At 39.1% G+C, this 18961-nt stretch overlaps 1 protein-coding gene across 4 annotated transcripts in view; it reads right to left on the bottom strand.

Annotated features, from left to right (window-relative positions):
* Positions 1 to 869: 869 nt before the first annotated feature.
* The window catches only part of LOC134655912 (synaptosomal-associated protein 25-like), a 47549-nt gene continuing 29457 nt past the window's right edge, over positions 870 to 18961 (bottom strand). For 2 of the 4 annotated variants that reach the window (XM_063511416.1, XM_063511413.1), the window contains exons 2-8: positions 17934 to 18027; positions 14751 to 14792; positions 10024 to 10072; positions 9142 to 9259; positions 6188 to 6316; positions 4111 to 4255; positions 870 to 983 (exon numbers count right to left, since the gene is read on the bottom strand). In XM_063511416.1, the coding sequence (XP_063367486.1) occupies positions 921 to 983; positions 4111 to 4255; positions 6188 to 6316; positions 9142 to 9259; positions 10024 to 10072; positions 14751 to 14792; positions 17934 to 18026 (639 nt within the window). In that variant the 5' untranslated portion in view covers position 18027 and the 3' untranslated portion in view covers positions 870 to 920. Of the gene's footprint in view, positions 984 to 4110; positions 4256 to 6187; positions 6317 to 9141; positions 9260 to 10023; positions 10073 to 11032; positions 11082 to 11946; positions 11996 to 14750; positions 14793 to 17933; positions 18028 to 18961 lie in introns of all 4 variants that reach the window. The other 2 variants (XM_063511415.1, XM_063511414.1) reach the window with 2 other exon arrangements.

Below are 18961 nucleotides of genomic sequence, written 5' to 3' on the forward strand. Positions count from 1 at the left end.
CAACAGCTATTTAAAGTACTCATCATACGATTCAGATACTTTCTTCAGAGTTAGACACGCGTATCGTCAATCCCAATTTAAGCCATATTTAGAACTTAGTAGGAATAACTTGGTACTTTAAAACACGCTTTCAGTAGTTTTGGGCCATTCCAGAAAAGAGTGTACGTGACGCTATAGTTCTAAAACTTCTGATAAAGAACTATTAATACAGATTTCTGCAGGTTATTAAGGTAGCTGCCATATATACGACAAAGTAGACATTTCTGTGGAATGCCCCTTTAGAATATTTTTCTCGAAATATCTTGAAAGACGGGATACGATACGAGTGCCACCCCATTTTAAATACTAATCGTAACGATTTAGACTTCATATTTGACTTTTTGATTCGAGTTCTTGACTAGTGTAGTCGATGGAAAGTAGTAATATATGTGTAAAATAACGTTTACGCCTATTCGCAACATGAACTTAGCTCGCGTAAGTATATTACGTCAATAGAAATAGCCAAAGATGTAACTCTTCTTCAAAATCCTGCAGTCTTCGAAAACATTGACAGAATAGTACACGTTTTACGCCAGTTCTTGTATTTTTTTGAGGTTATGGCCTATTTTAAGGTTAGGTATTGTGTCAATTTAGTTTCCCATTATCAAAATCGAATATAAATTAATAATTAAATTACCTAGAAGGATTTGAACCGAAAACATATCCAGCACTCGCGGATACAACAGAGGCGGGCCGCAATTTCAACTATAATAGCAATCGTACGCTTTTAACCGCCAATTTACAGTATGGGAACATGCCGCGGTTGCCTCCGCAAGTGTGTACGTAACCTAAGTCTAAGTTAGATTTGTTTACACATTTGGCTATTAATACTAGTCCGCGACCACGAGACGCGTGTGTGTTGTGTGGTGTGCCGCCGCCGTCTACTTGAGGAGCTCGTGCGCCCGCTGGTTGGCCAGCGTTATCCTCGTTTCGTTCGATTCGCCCTACGTAACAGAATACGCGGTTGTTTTCATGTTCAATGCACAGCGACTGTGCGTATTTGTTGAGTGTGTGTGAGAATAACTCCCATCTTCTGTGTGTGAGAAAATCTTTTATCTCACTAGCTCTTTTTGAATTAAAATCTCAAATCAATGTGATATAAAAGTAAAATTGAAACGCGAAAATCTGTCTTACATGTAGGTAACACCAAACAATTTAATTCCAGCTTTTTTATCAATTCAAGGACTTTGACACGGACCAAGTCACCAGAAAATATTAGGAACTATTCAATAAAAAAAAATTGTACACTGTTTTCAACTCTAAGAGAGAGATTTTTAATTTAATGATAAATAAATTACTGTTCAGATAAGTTTAACTAAACCCAACTAAATATGAAGTTGTTCTTACACACATTCACGTATTTTTTGCATTGTAAGTGTACAGTCGCTGTTTTTGAAACGCAGTATACACATGTTATGTTATAGTGAATGAAAGTGTTATTAATGACTAATTCAGGGTATGTTAATGACATACTTATGCAATGACCTTACACGAAAAATACCAATTAATTTGCCTTGTATTTGTATAAAAATGACGCATTTTAAATTTCACATTGATACACAAGTAAAGAAGTGAATGTGACTATTTTAAAACATTTTTATAACCCACAAAGATATTAATACTTATAGATTATAAAATACTGACATAACAGGTGCCAACATGCAATTAATTATCCGGACAATAGTCAACTGCGCGATCATTATAGTACATGGTATAATAATATACTCCGCCTGGTACTCTCTTCCGAGATTCGCGAATGACCTAACTGTCACTTGCCTACGTCATCATGCTGTTTACAGGTTCTCAAACTTTAAAATGTGGGAGAATATTAACCAACGGTGAAAATTATTTTAACGGCATTAATTTTAAGTTATTCATGTAGAAACATAGTAAAATAAAACAAATCTATACTGCACTTTTCACTCCTACTCTTACAGTTCCGAATAGAGCAGCCAACCATTTTCGTAACAAATCATTAATTACCAAGCTTACGACGTGAAAAGTTTGGAAAACACTGCGACTGCTGACACTGAGCGAGAAGGAAATAACAATTAACACGCGTTCGACAAGGATGACGGTCAGGGACAAAATGGCGGATTGTCAAATGTGACAGCGCTATCCTGTGATGCCAGTAGTGTAAACAGAATTACCCGAACGTCTGAAATTTCTTTCGTGAATCGGAAGATATTGCTAACGAATAATAAAAAATGACGTGTTATTGTAAAAATTTAAGATAGAATACATATAAATGAAAATTATAATTATTAAGAAATATTTTAACTTATTAACCATGGATATAATGTACCCATGTAACATGTTATGTTGAAATAAAGTGGCAATGTTATTGTGACGTAGGCAAGTGACACTCTGGGAAGAGAAGACCATGTTTTATTAGACCATGATTATAGTACAATTATTTTTTTGGCGGTAGTTGATTTTTCTCTATGGTCAATGCATAATTAAGTTTGAAGGGTGGACCCTAGTGCCATCTATGGGGACTTGAAAGTCTTGTGGTATGTTAGTCATGGATGTGATTCTAACACTCGGTACACAATGACAGTGTGGATAGATGTTGTTATGTTCCGTCGGTGGACAGTATGGACACAACACAGTTACAACACCCAATCGCTTGTACTACACTACTTGTACAGCGTCGGACATATGAGCACAGACAACGTTTATAATATTTATTTCTATATTTTTTTCTTCGAACCGGTCTTGACTTGTCAGTAACGTAAAACCAACAAGTCAGGAGCAAAAAACCCAGGAAACCCCAAAAAGAAAATTGTTATTGATATGTAATTCTTTTACAAAATATGTCATTTGTCTGTCCAAATATGTCAGCTGCCATAAACACATGCTCGAGAAATTTACGGTGAAGATTGCCAGATAAGCGAACTGCAATTTCGAAGGGCGTCAAGCTAAAGATAGATCACAGAGAGACTGCTAGTCAAAGATTCTATTCACACTTCCACTGCTAATGACAGGCAACAGTCATATGGTGAAAATGGCAATGACTGTAACGCTTTGCGTTCACATTTTGTAACATGGTAAAAAGGTTAAAGTAGGTAATGTTGTAAGCATTCTTTAAAACTTTAATTTTAGTTACAAGTATTGATCATAATTAAAAATAGGAGTGACGTACTTTAACCTTTTTACTATTGCGATCAAATATAAACATTTGAAGATATTCATAGAAAAGTTTCAAGATTTACAACACTTTGATGCATAAGTTTTATGTCAATGTCATCAAAGCGGAGTAAAGAAATAGTAATCACCCCAATAAAAATACCGACTGAAACCATAAAATTCACGACACATAGATTAAAATTAGATTTAATATTGGTGTACGCGATTTCGTCTGTCCAGGTTCCTAGGCATTTTATTTCTAAATTGGCAAATAATCTTTACGTTCATTTTTATATTCTTTGTAATCTTTTGATTTAGGTACACAAATTGAAATTATCAATTACGAATTTGTAAGCCTCACACTTTAGTTACTAAAATACTTTACATGCACCTAAGATTGTTAAGTTCCTGATATCAATATCGTCTTTGGCCACCATTAGTCACCATCAGATACATCGAAGCGGCCATGGCACTCACAAATATCTGAACACGCCTCTATGTATTGTCAATGTGAAGGCGTTAGAATGCGTGTCCACATATTTTTGAGCACATTGGCCGCACCGATATATCTGATGGCGACTGTATTACCATCCACAGAATAATTATCGAGCTTGTCGTCATAAAATTACGTGCAACAATTGCGTTCTATGCTGAAGACAATAGGCAACTGGATAGGAACATTCTTTTTAGAACACACAATCGGAACTACAGTACACGAGAGGTAACAGAGAAAACGTCTCTTCTCGCTTTCAATCGTGAGACATAATCACACAAACGTTAGAAATCATAGTAGAACCTCACAATCACAATGCCCTTTAAGTATAGACTTTAGGGGCCCAGACGCAAAGGTACATTTGGAGTTCAGAGCGTCCTCAACCCCTAATTCATCCCCTAACCCCCACGAAATCGCGTCCACCACCCCCCACACCTATCCCCCAGTACCTTGCGGTTGATGCGGTCGATCTGGCGGTTCTGGTTCTCCAGCTCGGAGCCCATGTCCAGCGCCATGTTGCGGAGGTTGCCGATCATGGTGTTCACCTGGCCCATGTTCTCTTCCATCTCGTCTTCTCGGGCGTCGTTTGTTATCCTGGAATAAAGTTTGATTACAATTTAAAATCTAGCACAGCATGGCATCAGCTGAGTGGATCTGACTTGCGACTGACTTCTGGACTTTGAGCTTTTCAGTCGGGTAACGTGTTTATGCCTCGAAGCTTGCTAAGTGGCCTAAATAAGGTGCAAGTTCGAGACATTTTGATCCAGTTCAAAGCCTGTACTGTAGCCGTTTCGGATAAGTAGTTATAGCTAGGCAAGTAGCTATTCTCCAAACCCAGTGGTATCTTCTTTTAGATTCGATTGGCGTAAAGGATATTTCAATATCCATTACGCAAATTGAGTCTGAAAGAAGGTATAGGTACAGACGCTTCAACGTTAATTAGTAAAATTAAGTAGGTACAATTGAAGTTTTATGTACCTAGTACCTACATATAATTATATGTTTTTTTTTGCTTGTTAGGTATATTTAATACTCGTAATTACAACAATTTCTTTATGAACAAGAAACTGATATCTAATCGATGAGAAATAAATATTGTGCTTCATAATATATATTCCCTTTTAAACAGACTAGTTAGGTACATATGGGAAGGCTTATAATTTTGGCAGTCTACGAGTGTGTAGGTATGTTCTCGTAAGTATGGCTTGTGGCGTGTATGTGTAAGGCCTGAGTGGACGCTCGAAGCGGAGCGTTCGGCGGGGCGTGCAGCGTGGCGTCGGGCTCACAAGTGATTTGAGCAGCGTGCACTAAGGCCGCTATTATACGTTTGCATTTGTTTAACATGCACGCCGCACGCTCCGCCCCGCTGCACGCCCAACTCGAGCATCCACTCAGGCCTTACACTATGGTCCCGGGTGGCTACATTTTTGTCTGACTTAAACAAAGAGGTTCGCCGCGTCGGATTATATTCAAACATTTTTACACAGCTAGAAATTACATTCTATATTAATGCTAAAAAGCTACTATTATAATTCATCGTTGTTTTTAAATAGGTGTCGCGTGCATTGTAATAACAATTAAATTCAAAAGAAGAATGAAAGTAATCTTGATAACTATTATACAGCTATTAAACACAACAAAGGCTTTACAAAGGAATGCAGTAGCGTGTGTACTGCAAACATTACCAGACAATATAATTCATGTTCCAGCCCACACACCCACTCATTCGTACAGGAATTTTTGGGGGTCTAGACAGTCAATGACTTACTAAGTGAAATTTTGGAGAGCTGCCAGTGAAAATGATGAGTCAGCAACATCTGGGTTGCATTCCCTCGTAGTGAGCTCGTATTATGGAACGTGAATGGGAGGGCGTGGTCGTTACTATGAATTTTATGAGGCTGTGCCAATATTTCAAACAGTGAACTGTAGACAACTTTAGGAACAAATCAAACTATTTTATTAAATATTTTCCGAATCCGGCCTTCACCACTGGAGGGTTTCGTCACTTTTTCTTTAATATATGACATCTATTTCAGTTTATAGTGAACTTTAGCTTAAAGGTTTTTTTAAAGCAATTTTTATACAGGTGGTTGTCATGATACTGACAGTGTGTTTTGACAAGAGCGTGACCAGTGTATATCAGTGGTGTATATAAGAATGTGGCACGGAAAAAAGTATTAGCTGCATAGAATAGTTGCTGGCAGTGAATGTGTGTGCCTATTGGTGAACTTTATACATTTGGAATAAGCAATAAATTTGGAATATTTGGAATAACTCCGGCTGCGGAGTGCACCGCGCCCCCCACCCCGCCCTGTCAGCGTAGCGCGCGCGCAACGAGCGACGAGGCGGGCGGCGCGATCAGTGCACGAGTTGCAGTCGCCGCGAGCACTTGAGCCTGAAGAAGGACCCCCGAAGGGTCCGAAACATGTCGCCAATAGCGACTAAAAATTCAAGTGAGTGAAACCGTTATCGTCTAAACAGTTAATTTGGAATAAGGTTTAACTTTAATTAATTGATGGCACCGACCTGCCTATGTAGCCGGCCTGCGGGCCTATGCCGTTGCGCTCGTCCATGACCCGCTGCGGCTGGTTGTTCACCACCTTCCCGTCGTCGTTGCCTTTCCACGTCCCGTCGTCCTCCTTGAACGACGCTCCCCTGCAAACATTATGTTTAAATCAAATAAAAAAAACAACGGGTTGCACTCAGGAGTACCGGCAGAAGTGAAAACTCAATGACTAGAGCAAAATGCACTATGTATAATTGAGGTGAACGGTCTACTACATCATTGTTAGTACTCGAGCTATATTAATACCAGTTAGAGCGAAACGCACTAGATGGCATTTAAATCAATAAAGAAAAACTCAATGACATTACATGTAACAGTTTTTCATGTAATGTCATTGAATTTTTCTTTATTGATTTAAATGCGCCGCTAAAGAAGTTTTCACTTCAAAAAATCCAATAAAATTATAACAGAGATTTTTGGTGAGTCAAATCTATGTAAGAACCATTAAGTTCTTGTAGAGTCTGTGCGGAAAGAGAAGAGTCGTGGAATGTATGGGGCCCAATACACCTCTAAATTTTTTTGAAAAACCGCAACTGAGTAGTTTTGGAGATAAATGGAAACTTATTCATATGCACAAACATAGAGATTCGTAAACAGTATCTTACTCTAAACAGATATACCATATCTTCGTTTCTTCCTAAGTATAAATGTGACTCATAATCATAATTCCAAGAAATAACAGGGAAATATGAACTAACCCTAGCGCGTAGCAAGGGGTTATGGGAAATATTTGCTACGCATTTCCTAAACCAGCTATACGCTACACGGCCTGACTACGTTATTGTTTGAAGAAACACTGAAATATCCGATCCATGCAAATCCAACTTTAGAAAATTTTTGACGTATCTTAAAGTTCGAATCAGGCCCACAATAACTGTAGCGAGCTTCGTAGCACCTCGTCGCTAGTGACATTGCGTAATACGCAGTGAAATGGTAATTTCACGTGAGTTGCAAAGTTTTAACCACTTTTAACTAAGTAGGTAGGGCAAACCTTGGCTTATCGGTGATACTTGGTAATTCGGTGATACTGCGTTATAATCTTACACAGTTCTCACCATGAGGAAATGCGAGCTATAAAATTGTTGGCAGCTGTTAGTTTTGATGCTTGCAATTGGGTTGGCAGCGATTTAATTGCTTACATTTCAGCATTGTAAGCTCAGCGTAAGATAACAACGCATCATCACCGAATTACCAAGTATCACCGATAAGCCAAGGTTTGCCCTATATTTGAACATTTTGAATACGTATTTGTAGGCAAAAGTAACTGACATAATTTTATAACGTTGAAAATATTCTATTCGGCAAAAAAAAAAAAAAGAACATAAAAAAAGTTGTAAACAAGCCTGTCATGTTTTATTGATATTACTACAGTATGTCTGTTTATGAAGATTAAGACAAAGTTTATATTCATACTGACTAATAATAGCCCTACTATGTCTATAACATTAATATGCATGTAGTAACCTTTGGAACGTTGATAAACATTGCTTTTCAATGTTGGTTAGGCTCGAAGCTACTCTAACAGAAGCAGGTACACTCGACCTTTCTTTTCTTTGTGTGCTTTTTCTATTATATATAATAATAGGTTATATTGACTTTCCGAGCCGTCAGCTTGGATTAGATTAACCTTCCAAGTTCCAAGTCACGCGGTAAAAAAAATCCGTAACACGATTCCGAATATGCGTGCTAATAAATTATAGCATTGAATTTTTTACATTCGCCCTCGTACAGTCAGCATTAAATACCTTGCTTGCTTAAGTGGCCATCCTATAAATACGCAATGTATTCCAATTTGGCCACTTTATTGTCTGTCAGTAGCTATTTGCCGTTAACTGTACTTACAAGTAAATTCCAAAATCCTATTCGCATTAATAAAAACTTTTTATCACCAATAAATTTCTGTAAATTTTTACGCGAATTAGGTAGGTACTTACCTGTAGGTACGCGCCTGTAAAACAGCTAGTTTATAAGTTTGTAAGTTAAGTGTTGTGCAATTTGGTTAAGTCACTAGTTGCACAAAGCGCAGTTGCATTTACATTGCATTGGTACATTCATTAAATCATTTAATTTAATATAAGGTACTATAGTACCCTGTTCTCACCCAGTAAAGAACATTTTCAAACGCTTTAAACTAGCTTCCAGCGCACTTTAACAGCTTAAGCCTATTAGCAGAGTTTCAACTGTTTAGTGTTTACATCCAACAGGTCGGTATGTTCGTGTACGCACGGAACCATAGTTGACCTTTGGAAAACACAAGTCAACGGCCCACGGAACGCGGGCAGGCTGCCAAGCGCCCCTTAACTTCATTCATCTGGTACCTTGCAGGCCATTCATAACTGAGAAAATCTGAACGCTACTTGAATTTTTAGGTTATGTTTTATTCAAGACTCGCCAAGTTGGTACTTTTGTGAGTCAATGTATTAGAAAACAACCTAATCGCCCGCGGATTGGAACTTTTAAGCAATGAATATCTTCCGATAACAAATTGAAATGCGTCTTGCGAGCTTTCATGTCGCATCGCAAAATTGTTTAAAAAGAAATTATCATATTAAAGGGTAGCTTAATATAGAAACTTCTAATTCCGGTAATATTAGGGTTGAATCTTAAGTCACGCGACCGCTTTTCCATACATATGTAATCCCTATTTTCCTCTCAATTTGATCTGTATTAACCACAGCTATGCCGTTTCATTTGTTTTGTCTCGATTTTTTAATCGAATCGTAGTATACAACAAATATTCACCTCTCAGAGTATGGTCAGACATAACCAATTCACTCTGTATATTTATTGTTTAAAACTTGAAAAAAAAAACTTTCTATAGGTACAAACAGCAACACTAACTGTTGATGGACCTTATGCCTTTTGTAATAAGGTTTACGAACAGTCAGTGAACAGTATGAGCGACGGTACTTACTTGTTGCAGGGCAGCACGCAGATCCCGCAGCACTTCTCCATGCCCGACAGATTCTTCTCCGCCTCGCGCATGTCCGCGTTGATCTGGTCCATGCCTTCCTCGACCCTGTCCAATTGCTCTGTCCACACACACACACACAAACGTTTTAGGACCGCCCTGCCAGACCAACAGCAAGTGTGTCAAGCGCCTAACCAAGCTAACGCGATTTTCAATCCGACATCTTTGTAAATTCTCAACGCTCTCGACAATCCTGAACTAAGTGTAAGACAGATGTAGCATGTATTTTAATTATTACTAGTTACTCTCATGCAGCGGTTTTTAAATTTGAACTACTGTTATCAATACTATGTGTAAGCAGCTGTAATATTTTTTACTATTGGATGGTTTCTTTTATGTCTTACACTTGATCGGGAAATAGCTAAATTGAACATTACCTTTAGTATCATGATGTATGTGCTGAGACTAAGTGATAACATTTAATTACGAATACTCGTAGTGTCTAACATTTAGAATCTTATCAAATACTAAAACTCATGCGATTAACAGCGAGATAGAAGAACGTGCATAGCTAGATGCGTGAGAAAAAACTAAAGAAAACAAACGGCACTTTTAACATACACTTTTACTATTTAAACTCCGCGTCCCAATTCACGAGGAAAATATGGGACCGGAGATTGCTTTAATAATTTAATCTACTTATGGTCATGATAAATTTACCTTAATTTTTATCCATTAGAAAATTACTCGTTAGCATTTCGAATCATTGCATTGTTTAAAGTCAAAAGATCATCGCCATTCAATAAATTTTTTAAAATCTGAACTGGCATGTCAGACAAAAGCTCGACTAAAGTGTGATGTAAAATAGTACTACTGGATGCTTACCGCCCTGTTCATCCAGCATGACCAGGGTTTTCATGCCCACCTCGTGACTCTACAACACAATAATGATGTCACTATAGCTCGCCAAACGAATGCAGTGAGCGGCGCGCGCGCACGGCGGGAGTGCTGGTCGCGCGGGCGCGCCGGCCTGCTAGCGGCGCTAGCGCAGCGCGCCCGAGCGACGTGCGCGGGCGCCGCGGGCGCGGCATCGCGTGCGAGGGCGCAACGCGGCGGGACAACTCAACTCAACACAATCAAACAGAACTAAAAACAAAACAGAAAATACATGACATGAACGAACATGGCGCACTCGGCGAGTCGGGCGGCCGCTCCTTCGGCGATGATGGTAAAATAAATCAATTTAGCAAATGAGCGTCCATAAAGCCATTCCTAAATGATAAGTGATTTTAGCAAAACAGTAATTGACTTAGTTGAAGAAGAGAAATTAACAATCTAATATGTAGTGTGGCGAGGAGCGAGCGGCGAGGGCTGGCACCTGCGGTCCCGCCCGTCGCCAGCAAACAGTTACCTACTGTACACGCTAACATTAACAGTACGCTGCTAGCCATGGATGTGAGGCGTATACCATTTAATCTATGTATACGGAACAGACACACTCGGTAAACGCGCATTCATTTCAGTTACCGCAGTATCAGAGAAGAGAACAGTAGATTCGGAAAGAGAAATAAATATACCTATAAAAAGCGTTCCGACAGATACATATCAACGGAAGAACTAAACAGATTGCGCAGCTCATTCAAATTAAATCTTCAGCAAATAGAGTTACAGTTTTTGGCGACAATTAGCAACGAACGGCCATCGGGCTTATCTATTTACACTATGTTTTCAAAATCAACCCCATCGAAACAAAGAAACACACGCAACATCGATCTCAGATAAGTCGTTAGTCAAGAGAAACGTCAAAGAAAAACAAAGAGATTACTGTTTTAACTGCACATTCAACACAGACGTTCTCACGGTTCGACTACCCACGTGTCAGTTTAACTCTTACCGCCCTGGTGACTCAACATATGAAGCGCTTGCCCCCCGGCGTCCTCGCTCTATACATAAAATACAAATCAAAATAATATATCGTAGGAGAGAGAGTATCGGGTGTGTGGGTGGCGGGGTGCGGTGCGCCGTAAGGGGGTGGCCCGCGCGGGAGCCGTGCGTGGCGGCAGCGTGCGCGGCTGCGAGCGTGGCGAGGCAGCGAGCGTGCGCGAGCGTCGAGCGGCGGCGGCGGCGGGCGGCGCTACGCGAGCCACGCCGCACGCCGCACGCCGCCGGTCGCCGCGGGCCTAACACACACTACTCGATCAACAACGACATGCATGCAGTGAAGCTTGCAAGTAAAACCAGATAAAGTTTCATTTGTGCTCAGTTTCATATGAATCATGATTATTTTGTGTGATGTTAAGAGTCGTGCGTTGAGGAGAAGCGTTTCGAATTTACTTCGCTCGTTTATTACGATCGTTGCATGTGATTTAGGTACAGTTGTAAATTTTAGAGTCAAGTACGAACATCTGAAATGCAGGATGTAAGTAACATCAGATTATAGTTTGTATGTCAATTCGCTCGATCTGCTAGCCTTCGTGGAAGTTAGATAGCACTCGATGTCGAGTTGTGCAAGTGGTGTAAAATAACTACGGAACCAATAAAGTATACAAAGATGTGGGTATTCCATGGTCAGTCTGGATATGAAGTAAGTAGTATTAATACATGTTATAATCAGGATTGAGAAGGCCCGCACCTTTGTATTTAGCAGTGACGAAATTTTAAATACTTAGTCATTGAGATACCCCCTTCGAGTCTTCTACGACGAGCCCATCGGGTCAGCTGAAAGCCCTACGACGCTTGAACAAGGTTAGCGAAAAAGGCAAAATAGATAATTGTAAAGTAGTGTTGCAAATGTTGCGGATCACTCACCTCCCTGGTCGTCTAGAGCGACCAGAGTTCGAATGCCGGCCTCCTTGCTCTAAACCAGCCGCAGAAACAAAAAGTCACAGAGCATTGTTAGTTGTGAGGGGTACAGTGGAGTGTGCGCGCCGCTCCGTTCGGCGCTGCGCGTGAGTTCATGTGGCGAGTCCATGAGCGTATTAGATGCGTTATATACATAGTGCCGCTCAAGGAGGACGTCCATCTTCCTTGCTTCAATATGTAAGCATATTATTATTATGTTTAAAGAGCCCAAGGTGGCAAAGCAGCGTAAGAAGTGAAAATCCTCCTTGGCGTCTTGAACTGTGTTGTTTAGAGTCATGAAGAGTCTGTACGGTGTCTTCGATGCTGTATTGCGTAAACATACATATTTAACGGCACAGACAATATCATGGCGTAGTTACAAATTTGTATCGTATAAAAGTAATGTCAAATAACATACTGAAAACTTACTTAAAAATAGGTTAGTATTTGAAAATTATTGAACTGAGGCAATTTTCCTAATCGATACATAAAAAATAAACAAATACAAAACTGAAGAATGTAAATACGGATATCAATCTGGTCTGTATTTGGTGTGAGAGTTGGATAGGTGTAGCTCGATATATAATTGTTGGAGTCCAGTGGCAGGTATGGGGGTGTGCTCACGCCCACATTGGTAGTATTGTGAATGTTCGAGAAGGCATGAAAACAACATAATAGATTAACAGTCAACAACAGAGAGCAGCCACTACACAGAGACCTACGATACAAGTTCAACTAAAACAGGATAGAACGAATATAGACACTGAGCAAGATCCCTCCTGATCAGAGCAGTGAGTGCTGGGAAGTAGGTAATAGTCGGAGCAAGTGGCGAACGTGTTCTCATGTTCGCGTTAGCGGAAACAGTCTTGAATGAAGATAGAGGTCGCTAGGGATAGGTATTACGAGAGAAATGGTAGAGGTTACAGTCCAAGTGTTGCAAGGGGTCGAAGCAAGCCCAAGCACAACGTTCAGGTACTCTGGATGGGGAGGCGCACGTAATGGGGGTTACACTAATGGGGATCTAACATCTGAGAAGTATCTTGAACTATTTGGGGAATGCTTCAGACATCAAAGAGGTGTGGACATGCTTGGGAACAACATTGCAGTTACGAGCTTTAACAGTTAGGAGCTGACGGTTAAGCCTTGTCCTGTGTTCATCTTGGTTTATGTATTAATTAAAATTACAAAGCGTAACTTTGAGAAATTATCTTCTTTAATTAACTATCAGCACCGGGGCGGTGAGCCCGTAGGGTAAACTTGACATAAAATATACAAAACTATATACTAAAACACAAAGGGCTATAGAGGTATCTAACATTTTTGGATACATCAAGGCACGGAACATGCAACACCCAATAATTTATGCATGGTAATCATGTTTGTCCAATATAAATATACATATAATATATTCCGCATAGGACATATGAAAAAAAAAGGATATATAACCGGACATCTACAATAAATATATACACATACATTAAATATATAACATAATGTAGCGACATCGATACACAACAGCCAGGAATAGCAGAGGCTGCGCCCTACGGGGTGGGTCGGGCGTCGGAGACCAAACCGAGCTTGGGGCTGACCAGGACACTTCCGCTATACCCCTCACTCCCTCGCATCGAGAACACCTCTCTCACAGATGATCACAAATAATCACATAACGAACTGAACAACTCAACTTAAACACTTAAAACTATGGGATGAGGGGAAACAAAAAGAACGCGTCTAAGAATACAAATCCGCGCAGTTCGTTGTTTCAATCGCTACTCTACTGGGAACTCTGAGCTCTGGTAGAGTTCACGCTCGCTTGCAATTTAGAAAATATTAATACACATTGGTCAATAGGATACACAGATTAGTTGGCTCGAAATTGATATAAAAACGACGGAACCCCGATTTTTTTTAAATAATAGTTCATAATGCTTTTGAAAAATCATTTTCGTATGATCGGCCATTAGAGACCGTAATTTCGGTTTCCTCCTCGCCTCGTCGATGGAAAATTAAAAATGTATTCAATATTCAAGTCCGTTTTTGATATCAAATTCTTGACAAGTGAAGATACATCAACAGGAACAGAAAGAGAGCACCCTTAATTAGAACTCAAACGTTAAGATGAAGTGATTTTGGGAGGTATTCTCGACATTTTGAATTATGTCTCTCCCTTTCAAATTAATAAGATTTTTAATAAATTTCAAAATATTATTTTCGTTGTTTAAAACTGCCATAAACGTGTATAAACTGTGCTTCCCCAGATCACCTATTTACGCACACATCTAAAGTAACCTTTTACACACACGCGGCAAAAGTACTAACTTTCGTCGTGTTTGTGTGCGTGCATCTATAAGTTTACTGTACATGTGAGCGTAGGTGCTTTGAACGCGCAGTTTAAAAATGGTTCATCTATTGTAAAATAACAAGAATGGATACAGGTGAAAGGTCAAACGCCAGTTATGTCGCAACGACAAATGCAGGATCGGAATATTTATAGCCCAGATCAATATGTATAAAGAATTGATCTGTAATTTCCACGAGTTACAGATGCAAGCTCCATTATAGCCAAGAACTAGCATGCAATTTTCGTTCAATTGCGGTATTTGGTCGATCGACTAAATCCCTTTTACTCTGTGGTTAGCAATGGATCGAATATGCATGCAAGTTCTTTAACCGTCTACATGGGGCTTTAGTTCAGAATATTATTTATGGCAGTTTCAAGTATTTTAGTACCGTTATAGTTAATTAAGTGAAGTATTGTAGCGACATCTTACCTCCTCGCATAGTTGCATCATACGCCGGGTGGACTCCAATGACTGAAATCAATCCATTATTATTATTAAAAGTTAACTGTACTTACGCTATAGCAAGTTCAATAGCAAGAACCCTAAGTGTAAGGCCTGAGTGGACGCTCGAAGCGGAGCTTTCGGCGGGGCGTGCAGCGTGGCGTCGGGCTCACAAGTAATTTGAGCAGCGTGCACTAAGGCCGCTCCTATACGTTTGCATTTGTTTAACATGCACGCGGCACGCTCCGCCCCGCTGCACGCCCAACTCGAGCGTCCACTCAGGCCTTACACTAAATGGCATAACAATCCCGTGTGGTGACTGTACATCACTAGAGCCCTTTTTATGAACAAACGGTACATTTACTAGGACTCTGTAATTCATAGCTAAAAGCAAATGAATGGGTTAAGTTGTAAACAATTCAAAAATATCATTGAATGTTTTAAAGTATTTTAAAACCAAACCAAAACCTTACATTTTAATGGTTTTTACACTAAATATTTTCAGTTTTCAATAATCATTCCTGGTTTTATCTACGTATAAAACTTTAAATACGACAAATAAAACCGAATTTAAATTGCGTATATACATTTTCCAACCTTTATAATTTACGTCGTGAGTCTAGACTAAAATTTATCATTGTCAGTCACGATATTTCAGAAAATGTTTCAGTAAATAATGTAATTACACGAATGGGGCAAATTAAATTACGAATTTTTACTTTAAAACCTACCCTTCTTTTTTGAAAAAGAGGAGTCTTATGGTAAAGTTAAAGACACGGTGGGTTGAACCACGCATAATGAATTATAAATGAACTGATCAATTAAATATGGCGGCGTCAGCAGTTATCACATATAGAGCACTTAAAGTTAACCAACGGTTTGGGCAACCGGTTCTTAATAAATATAAGACCGGCTCCCTATACGGTAACTATTACGGGAAAATCTCGGTACGTAGCCGAAAATAGCCTTTACTTACAGCCTACGACGTAGCACACACTCAAACTACGAAAACTCATAAGGGCCAGGAAAATAAGGGTTCTAGCTTAGATTCCTCAGAATGAGAGATAATAAGCTGGCAACTCCCTGCCTGGAGTCCTGGCCTGGATGCCCTTTAAGCCAAATCTTGTAGAACAAAATTAGAGACAGGTAAAATCTATGCTGGCGCCATCTTTAAAAAGCTTTGACACTAGCCAACCCCATTGGTTTTTTTTCGCGGATTAGCAGAGTAATATTTTGGTTTTAATTAATATGGATTTCCGCAAAGTAACTCCTGATTCTATTCATCATTAAAATATCTTTAAATAGCTCAGGAACGACCCGTAGCTCGCAAAGTTCAATACCTCCGATAAAGGTCGACCGAACTTTTTCCGGCCGATTGAAATCAAAGGAAAAGATAGAAAGGTTGCAGGTATAACCGTGATAAATCTGCGGGACTGTTGTGGCAAGTGTTTGATAATACCCCGGTTAGTCGACGTCGATCGATTTAAGCTGGGCACGTTTTGAACTTTGTCGTTATCGGCGGACGGTTCGAGAGAACGACGAAATCTGCGTTTAAAATTTTATTATTATACGTTTTGAATTTTAAACCCAAAAGCTGGAAATGAAAATAAAAATGGGTTGGTGTTCTATGTGCATTGTATTAAGTACCTAAGAGTGAGTGTTTGTTACATAATTTTAAAAATATTTCGTCATCGCATAAAACGGAGGCGATTAAATAACCACCCAATATTATCCTGAATATGGTTGTAAATACATTTATGGGAAAATTAATAAAGTTGCGAGTTGCTGTAATTTTCAACGAACACCAAATTACCTTATTAAAGTTATTATCAATTTAACGACTGGCAGCCAATTTATTTGATCGAATTAATTCAGTAACTTCGAAACTCTGGATATTTATTGACAAAAGTTCATTAACACGTAATTGTTTATCGAATTAGCTTTTGTTATTAATTTCAGGTACCGCCCGCAATTTCATCCGCGTGGAAGTGGAAGTCCCTGGTGATAAATTTAGAAAACAACCTTTTACTTAGTTCTACATGTGAATTTTTTTGGATGCAATTTAGGGAAAAGGATCCAACCTAAAAAAAACAAATCTACGCCAAGCGAGCATGCGACCCGCCTGATGGAAAGCAGTCACCGTAGCCTATGGACGCCTGCAACAGAGATGCAACTGTAGTCCCTCGGGAAAACCTCGGCAGGGATCTCATTCTACAGCCGGAGCGTCCGCGGGAGCAACCATTGGCCACCATTCAAGTTCTGGGGTGTGAAGATGAACAGTTGAACACCCTGCTGACGGCACGGTGCGGATCTAGATCTAGGAATTTTGGTAAATGGGTATAACGAATAGAATCAGGCGTTGCTCGGTATTCAAATTGATCAGCATTTAAATTGGAAAAACCATATAGATAAGATTTCTTCAAAGTTATCCCAATTTACTTACGCCCTGAAAGAAATTAAAAAAACCTCTGACCTAACTACAGCAATTTCCGCTTATCATGCATTTGCCCAAGCGTGGTTACAGTACGGCATTATTTTATGGGGCGATAGTACTAATGCCCCTGACTTATTCTTAATTCAAAAAAGATGCATTAGAATTTTGAGCAATATATATGTGGAAGAATCATGTAGACCCCATTTTATTAAACTCAAAATACTAACACTGACATCCTTGTACATTCTCGAGTCATGTAAATTCGTGCGGAAACATTTTTATCTCTATACCCAAGCTAAAGACCTTTGTAAAGGAAATCATAACTTGAGGCCAAGGAACAAACTGGTGCCAATTGGAATAGCCAAACTCAAAATGATCTCGAACGGACCACATTCCATGTCAATGAAAGTCTACAACAACTTACCTAGTCACATAGTAGCTGAAGAGAAATACACTACTTTTGTTACAAAACTAAAAAATATTTAATATCTAAAGCTTTTTACACTCTCGAAGAATATATGAACGACGGATCGGAAAATATGTATTAGTTTTAAGTGTAAATTTTACATATTTTTCCCCGTATGTTAAGTTCTATTTTAAGATTTGTCACGCCCTAGCAGGGTCCTTGCTGTACTTTATAATGTTATTATTATAATATGTAAGCACCTTGTAATACCATGGTTGGCATTCAATAAATGAAATGAAATAAGGGACAATGAATAGCTATAGGTACTGACCTCATCGGTGACTTGTCCCTGTCGCATTTGGAGCTGCTCGAGCTCGCTGCGCGGCGCGCCATTCGGCTCGGCGGGCGGCGCGGGGGCAGGCATCCTGAAACAAACAAATACTAATGTTATCACATTGAAATATATCAAATATAAACTGTAATCATAATCAATCAATCAAATAGAAGACATTTTCTTCTTTTATTTTGCCACGAATAAACGCTTTTTATTCTATTCTCTAATATTAGCAATTGATAACAGGCAGCGAAAAGCGTTATCTAAGAAAATTATTATGATTACGACGGGTTTGCTTAGAAATTTCATGAATCTAAACCATTCTCATTTTAATTGGGGATCAGAATCTACTGTTAAAGGCTGCCGGGTTATTCAGACCTACCCTGTGTTTGAGCTTTCAACAGGTATAATTTGTTAAAGTACTCGTTTAATTCTTGAAAATTGTTACTATATTCATATTCTCCATATACCTAAATAAGATTCACGTTAATAACGTACAATGGTTTGAAAAGGTTACGCCACAAAATGACATTATTGTCAACAACCTTTCATAAATGTTACACACGATTACTCGGGCACAAGTCGCCGATAAAACGACTAAAGATTCCCTGAAGCCAGCATTAATACACAAATAAAAAGAACCGAGACACCTCGAGCAACCCAGTTTCCACGCGAACATAAAAGGAAAAGAATACCGATGCTGCACAATGCCGGAATTTTCCAGAGAATACTTTTCATTTCCACATGTCATGTTTTTGCTGCTCCAGTCGATAATTTTCGTAAAACCTGGTTCACAATCACGAAGCACATACACATATTCATAGTCGTATTCTATTCACGCTTATTCCTTCAGAGATTACGGATTCCCGATTAATAAGATCTTTCGTTTTATTATCTAAAGTCGAATAAGATAACTTTAAGCAATCTGATTGGTTAGAAATTAGGAATTATTTGAATATTGTTTTTAATTTGTCAAGTTTGGCATTACTTAAACGAATAGCTCGACGTTGTAAGCACTTATATTT

This window comes from Cydia amplana, chromosome 17, assembly GCF_948474715.1.
Source record: "Cydia amplana chromosome 17, ilCydAmpl1.1, whole genome shotgun sequence".
Lineage (NCBI taxonomy): Eukaryota > Metazoa > Arthropoda > Insecta > Lepidoptera > Tortricidae > Cydia > Cydia amplana.